The sequence below is a fragment of the Osmerus eperlanus genome, chromosome 8 (assembly GCF_963692335.1).
Source record: "Osmerus eperlanus chromosome 8, fOsmEpe2.1, whole genome shotgun sequence".
Lineage (NCBI taxonomy): Eukaryota > Metazoa > Chordata > Actinopteri > Osmeriformes > Osmeridae > Osmerus > Osmerus eperlanus.
Genome location: NC_085025.1, coordinates 996,256 through 1,003,698, shown reverse-complemented (window position 1 = coordinate 1,003,698; position 7,443 = coordinate 996,256). Strand labels below are relative to the sequence as shown.

The window sequence follows — 7,443 nt, the reverse complement described above, 5'->3', positions numbered from 1 at the left end:
CCATCACAACATCATCTCTCATTCAGAAGCACATCACTCACCTGTGACCCTTTCTCCGGCTGCCCATTGGTCGAGGCAGGATCGCAGGAACCCTTCGAGTCCGGTTTCGATTGTTCTGCGTCAGGAACGAAGAGCTTCTGCAGAGTGACAGGAGGGCATGTCAGCGAATCACAGGACCAGGCCTGGCAGCAAGGGGCGGGCTGGAGCGTGTGATTGGCTGGGAGCTCACCTGTCCAGGGTAGATGCTTTGGGAGAACAGCTTGTTGATCTGGACCAGCTGGTTGGGGGTGATGTTGAACTTCAAAGCAACGATGTTCAGTGTGTCCTGGGGCTCCACCTGCACCATACACCGTTAGCAACAGTGTTGCTGTGGTTAAGTTTTTATAAACAGTTTTACTAGGAAAGGCTGTGCCCAAACTCACGAATACTTGACTGTTTGTGTGTGTGATAAGTTGGTATTGCGGTGGACAAGATGGCAGGGTGATGGGTGGCAGGGTGATGGGTGGTAGGGTGATGGGTGGTAGGGTGATGGGTGGTAGGGTGATGGGGGGAGGGTGATGGAGGGAGGACAGGGTGATGGAGGGAGGGTGATGGAGGGAGGGTGATGGAGGGAGGGTGATGGAGGGGGGGTAGGGTGATGGAGGGGGGGTGATGGAGGGGGGACAGGGTGATGGAGGGGGGATAGGGGGGACAGGGTGATGGAGGGGGGACAGGGTGATGGAGGGGGGACAGGGGGGACAGGGTGATGGAGGGGGGACAGGGTGATGGAGGGGGGACAGGGTGATGGAGGGGGGACAGGGCGATGGAGGGGGGACAGGGCGATGGAGGGGGGACAGGGCGATGGAGGGGGGACAGGGCGATGGAGGGGGGACAGGGCGATGGAGTGGGGGTGATGGAGGGGGGACAGGGTGATGGAGTGGGGGTGATGGAGGGGGGACAGGGTGATGGAGGGGGGACAGGGTGATGGAGGGAGGGTGATGGAGGGGGGACAGGGTGATGGAGGGAGGGTGATAGACGGGGGGTGATGGAGGGGGGACAGGGTGATGGAGGGGGGACAGGGTGATGGGGTGATGGAGGGGGGACAGGGGGGACAGGGCGATGGAGGGGGGACAGGGCGATGGAGGGGGGATAGGGCGATGGAGGGGGGATAGGGCGATGGAGGGGGGACAGGGGGGACAGGGCGATGGAGAGGGGACAGGGTGATGGAGGGGACAGGGCGATGGAGAGGGGACAGGGTGATGGAGGGGGGACAGGGCGATAGAGGGGGGACAGGGCGATAGAGGGGGGACAGGGTGATGGAGGGAGGGTGATGGAGGGGGGACAGGGTGATGGAGGGGGGACAGGGTGATGGAGGGAGGGTGATGGAGGGAGGGTGATGGAGGGGGGACAGGGCGATGGAGGGGGGACAGGGCGATGGAGGGGGGACAGGGCGATAGAGGGGGGACAGGGCGATGGACAGGGGACAGGGTGATGGAGGGGGGACAGGGCGATAGAGGGGGGACAGGGTGATGGAGGGGGGACAGGGCGATGGAGTGGGGGTGATGGATGGGGGACAGGGTGATGGAGTGGGGGTGATGGAGGGGGGACAGGGTGATGGAGGGGGGACAGGGTGATGGAGGGAGGGTGATGGAGGGGGGACAGGGTGATGGAGGGAGGGTGATAGACGGGGGGTGATGGAGGGGGGACAGGGCGATAGAGGGGGGACAGGGCGATGGACGGGGGACAGGGTGATGGAGGGGGGACAGGGCGATAGAGGGGGGGTGATGGAGGGGGGACAGGGTGATGGAGGGGGGACAGGGTGATGGAGGGAGGGTGATGGAGGGGGGACAGGGTGATGGAGGGAGGGTGATAGACGGGGGGTGATGGAGGAGGGACAGGGTGATGGAGGTGGGACAGGGTGATGGAGGGGGGACAGGGCGATGGAGGGGGGACAGGGCGATGGAGGGGGGACAGGGCGATGGAGGGGGGACAGGGCGATAGAGGGGGGACAGGGCGATGGAGGGGGGACAGGGCGATGGAGGGGGGACAGGGCGATGGAGGGGGAACAGGGCGATGGAGGGGGGACAGGGCGATGGAGGGGGGACAGGGCGATGGAGGGGGGACAGGGCGATGGAGGGGGGACAGGGCGATGGAGGGGGGACAGGGCGATGGAGGGGGGACAGGGCGATGGAGGGGGGACAGGGCGATGGAGGGGGGACAGGGCGATGGAGGGGGGACAGGGCGATGGAGGGGGGACAGGGCGATGGAGGGGGGACAGGGCGATGGAGGGGGGACAGGGTGATGGGTGGCAGGGGTCAGACTCACGGTGTACTCCACTGTCCCTGGAGGTCTCACAGGGTGATGGAGGGGGGACAGGGCGATGGAGTGGGGGTGATGGATGGGGGACAGGGTGATGGAGTGGGGGTGATGGAGGGGGGACAGGGTGATGGAGGGGGGACAGGGTGATGGAGGGAGGGTGATGGAGGGGGGACAGGGTGATGGAGGGAGGGTGATAGACGGGGGGTGATGGAGGGGGGACAGGGTGATGGAGGGGGGACAGGGCGATGGAGGGGGGACAGGGCGATGGAGGGGGGACAGGGCGATGGAGGGGGGACAGGGCGATGGAGGGGGGACAGGGCGATGGAGGGGGGACAGGGCGATGGAGGGGGGACAGGGCGATGGAGGGGGGACAGGGCGATGGAGGGGGGACAGGGCGATGGAGGGGGGACAGGGCGATGGAGGGGGGACAGGGCGATGGAGGGGGGACAGGGCGATGGAGGGGGGACAGGGCGATGGAGGGGGGACAGGGCGATGGAGGGGGGACAGGGCGATGGAGGGGGGACAGGGTGATGGGTGGCAGGGGTCAGACTCACGGTGTACTCCACTGTCCCTGGAGGTCTCCTCTTCTCTCTCTTAGACTGGCTGTTAGAGCTGTCCCTCTCATCTGGAAGGAGTGTGTGTGTGTGTGTGTGTGTGTGTGTGTGTGTGTGCGCGTGTGCGTGTGCGTGGGGAGGGGTCACAGTCAGTATTTACAGAAAAAAGGATCCGATAGACTGACGAGTCCATAGTCTAACTTAGTGACGGGCATTCTTGTTTACATGAGCACAATAACACACACCTATCTAGTTTTAAGATGGCTTACACCACAGTTAAAAGAACACTTTCACTCTCCTCCTCCCCCTCTCTCCCTTCCCCCCTCTCTTCTTCCCACTCTCTCTCTTCTCACCCCCCCTCTCTTCCTCCAACCCCCCTGACCCCCCCCTCAGTAATTATCTAAATGACCTCCCAGTGTGTCTGTCTTACTCAGCACTCTGTGCTTGAGCAGGTTTTACCTCTAACACCACCTTCACACGCTCTAACACCACCCTCACACGCTCTAACACCACCCTCACACGCTCTAACACCACCCTCACACGCTCTAACACCACCCTCACACGCTCTAACACCACCCTCACACGCTCTAACACCACCCTCACACGCTCTAACACCACCCTCACACGCTCTAACACCACCCTCACACGCTCTAACACCACCCTCACACGCTCTAACACCACCCTCACACTCCTTCCTGCAGCCTGGCCCTCCTTCTGCACAGACACACTGGACAGATGACTCAGCAAAGAGCAGGCACACTAAAATGTGTGTGTGTGTGTGTGTGTGTGTAAGTCAGGCATGGTAACATGGCTTCTTTCACAGTCCTGTGACAGGATGATTGACCAGAGCAGGGTTATCTGCTGGCCCTGTGGACACAGCTGCAATCCTGCGCTGTTTGGTTCTGTTATACAACAACATGTAGATGACAAGTCTGTCAACTGTTTTAGCTTGAACAGCAATATTACCCCCCCCCCCCTCTCTCTCTCTCTCTCTCTCTCTGAACTGTCTCAACTCTATCTCTCATGTAACATGTTGATAGGCTACTGTACAGGAGTTGTGAAACATCTGTGGTGGGATTGGTCGTACGCATGCGATGTTCACAGGTACAATGTTTCATACTTTACTGAGGAGTTGGAACTGGAGACTGAAACATCACAAACTCATTACATCTGTTCACTCAGAAGATGCTTGATCCACACAGAGCAGATCACCATGAAGCAGATGATCTCACTTCAATGAGTGTGTGTGTCTTCCCACTTCTCCAACTGAGATGAAGTTAAAGTTCAACAAATCTTGGCAGGATAGTTTGTCTAACTGATATAAGTGTTTGAACTCAAAGTCCACACAAACTAAATACAGTTCGTGGGGCTTTATATGGGGCTTTAGCAACTCACATGATTAAACGGTTTTAATCCTCCCTCATTGCTTTGGATGAAAGCTAAATTAACACGACTTCATGTGTGTGTTTGTGTGGGAGAATGGCAGCTCGCCTGACTGTGTGTGTGTGTGTGCTCACCTGGGCGCTGTGGAAGGTGTGTGTCGTCTCCTACAGGGTCTCCCTGCTTCAGAGCAGGGGCTTCTGGACAGGAAATTATCGGCGAATCAGATGGGTTCTGCTGAGCCACGCCCTTCTCTGATTGGCTCTGCTTTAGCTGTCTCCGCCTTTTCAGCCTTTAGGGAGATTGAGAGAAGCCTGTCGTGTTTACGTCCATTCAGACTGACTGCACTAGTCTACATCGTCAGTGACAACGCATGTTTGATTACGCAGTGGTTTAACAGTCACTATGGGAGGACCTCAGTGCAACCTTTAGTAACAATGAACCACTGTGACACAACATAACATCACTTCCCATATCTCTCCCTCCATTCCATTCTCTCATCTCATCCCCTCATTCATCGTGTATAAGTCAGGTAGACGTTGTTCTCCTCCTCTCCCCTCATAGCACACACAACTATCACAGAGCCACACTTTAAGCGAGTGAGGTCACACTGGCTACATGTACAAGATCATACAACACCAAGACAACTACAAGCTGAAGGACCTTTAATCTATAATCCAGACCAGCACCCTCCTCATGAGTTACAAGATCACTTAGCGTACATATTATTCAGGGTAGGCTGGGAAGAACTGTTAGAGGAATTAATATTTAATGCATGCACTAAAGACGACAATCACATTAGAGAATGATAGATGAAAGAGGGAGATCCAGAAAGGTAGACTGAGAAGGGAAGGAGGAGAGAGAGAGAATGGAGGAGAGAGAGAAAGAGGGAGAGAGAGGGGATGGGGGAGAGAGAGTTATTGCTCTAATGGAGGAGAGGGTGAATGGAAGGCAGACATGACTGGATGGGAAGTCGACCTTCTGCTTCTCCATCATTAGGGATGCAGCCAGACCCACATCTGCTGAAGGTTTCAAGACTCCAACACTGCATTCCAGACGACACTCCCCATTCCCTCAGGAAGGCAGAGTGGAATGCAGAGATATCCTTTGCTGTCTCTACATTTCCTGTTTCTCTCTCTCTCTCTTCCTGTCTCCCTCTTTCTTCATTGCTGTCTGTCTGTCTGTCTGTCTCTCCTTTCTCCCTCTCCATCTCTCTCTCTTTCTCTCTGTGTATCAGCTCAGCCATAAACAAAACCTCCCTTTCCCAGAATCCTCCTCAACACAACAACACCTCTAGTCTCTCCTCTGTTCAGCCCAGGCAGATCTGAGAGGAGTCTAGACAGGCTGTACTGTCATGTAATATTAATGTGTTTATTTAGCAGATACTTTTCTCATAAGCGACTACAGCCTCTTGATCTGCAGTCAAATGCTCCACTACTAAGCTACACCCACCCACACTGCCACACAGCACTAGGTTACACACTATAAAAGCTACTGCTTTGGGTAACACCAAACAACTAGGGGTTCAAAGCTGTTACATGTTCTGTGTCACACACACACACGCAGAGAAACTTACCTGGCAAAGTAGCCTGGCTTCCTCTCTCTCTTCTCCATCTGTGGGGTGTGTGTGTGGTGCGTTAGCGCCGCATGCAGCTGTCCCACACACACCCAGGAGAGCAGGGAGCAGTTATGTGGTGATATGTGCACTCTGTTCACTCTCACGCGGAGTTCCTACACTTCCGTATCCTAATGGAGAGGGGAGGGGACGGAAAACTGCGTAAATTAAATTGGTGGCGTAGTGGTGGACGCGCTGTATCTTACCAGCACAATAAACCCCGGAAAACGGTGATGATAGTTGAAACAACAGGGACCGTACGGTACTGATCCTAGGAATCCTGAATGATGTAGTGATGAGGGCTTTTCAAAGTTGCCCCGCAATTATAAATGATATATGGCACATACCATCGCCTGTCACTACATACAACGTTTGAAACCAGACATACAGTCAAAAGAAACATTTTGGTAGCTAGTTTAGCTACTGTTAGCACTAGTACAATTTAATGTGTTCTAAGCTAACAGCTACTACAGTAGCTAGCTAAAACAATTAGCGCTATGTACGAACCAGTGTTTCCAACAACAGACAGATGGTGATCAAGACAGCAGACCAGTAAAACAGGTCCATATCCATTGAAGTTCGTAGCTAGTACTAATACTGTACTGTAGTTAAATGCAGCACCTACTGTAATCTGCTAACGCTTTACCTTTCGATATAGCGGCACCGTCATGTACAGGAAGGATGCACCACGATAACACAACGGAAACTATAAAATCTGCAGCTGCAATTAGCTGTTTTTGCTACGCGATTGCTTGATCAGCACATAATATATTGCTAGCAACAGTTTGGAGAACAAGGTCCACTAGGTCTTCCGTCTGCAGTGCAGACCAAAACAATGGGCAGTGATGTCGCTAGGTAGCTAAACGATGGCTAGGTAGTCTTGTATTTAGCTGGTGATGTACACTTAAGTTAATGTATTGAGCATCACCACCAACTACATACATATAAAAAAGAGCATTTCGTAAAATGTACATAAGCACTGAATTCCATCAATAAACATTTTTATCTGGTTAGATATCTGACCTGTCAACCTACCTCAAGCAGCGGCTTTTATAATACCTTCCAAGTGCTCGTTTACGCTTAAACAGCGCCACCCTGTGTTAACTTGTTAAGCGCTTTTCGTTTTTGATTCATTGCCCTGGCGAAGCAAAGCTGTTTCTCATTTCAATGTTGTGTGACATAAACGTAAACAGATGTATTTTATCTTTGTCTTGAGTGTGTTTTTTTGTGTGAATTATCATATCATTGTAAGCATCAAATTAGTTAAACAAATTGAACAAAATTGAGTTAACTTACTGATGAAAATAGTCACTATCTGAAAAAATAAATACATAAATTAATGAATTCATGTTATTATTTTATTTGTTGTCAACACATAGTTACACTCCTATGTGTGGTCTTGTACTATTATGTAATTTACCAAACATGTTACCCGTGTATACGTGTACCCACTTAACACAATTCAGAGCTGTTAATCTGTGGTAACAATTTAAATAAAAATTTTGGTCAGTAAAAAGCCTTAATAAAAGAGGGTTTTTTAAAGGATGTATTTTAGATCATTTTCATGAATTATAGACATTTCAAGACATGAAGACA

The 7,443-nt window shown here is 53.0% G+C and overlaps 1 protein-coding gene across 1 annotated transcript; it reads right to left on the bottom strand.

Moving 5' to 3' along the window:
• Positions 1 to 11: 11 nt before the first annotated feature.
• On the bottom strand, positions 12 to 6,855 carry LOC134025149 (nuclear receptor coactivator 7). Its single transcript, XM_062468036.1, has 6 exons — positions 6,494 to 6,855; positions 5,809 to 5,978; positions 4,370 to 4,524; positions 2,853 to 2,923; positions 230 to 337; positions 12 to 137 (listed from the first exon to the last, which is right to left on the bottom strand). The coding sequence occupies exons 2-6, from the start codon at positions 5,844 to 5,846 to the stop codon at positions 12 to 14; spliced, it is 498 nt and encodes a 165-aa protein (XP_062324020.1). The 5' UTR covers positions 5,847 to 5,978; positions 6,494 to 6,855.
• Positions 6,856 to 7,443: the final 588 nt, after the last annotated feature.

Excerpts from the sequence above, each read along its gene's own strand:
- LOC134025149 (XM_062468036.1), bottom strand. The coding sequence starts at position 5,846 with ATGGAGAAGAGAGAGAGGAAGCCAGGCTACTTTGCCAG. Across the intron at positions 2,924-4,369 it reads ACACCTTCCACAGCGCCCAG|ATGAGAGGGACAGCTCTAAC; the intron begins GTGAGCACACAC and ends CACTCCTTCCAG. Across the intron at positions 138-229 it reads AAAGCATCTACCCTGGACAG|AAGCTCTTCGTTCCTGACGC; the intron begins GTGAGCTCCCAG and ends GTCACTCTGCAG.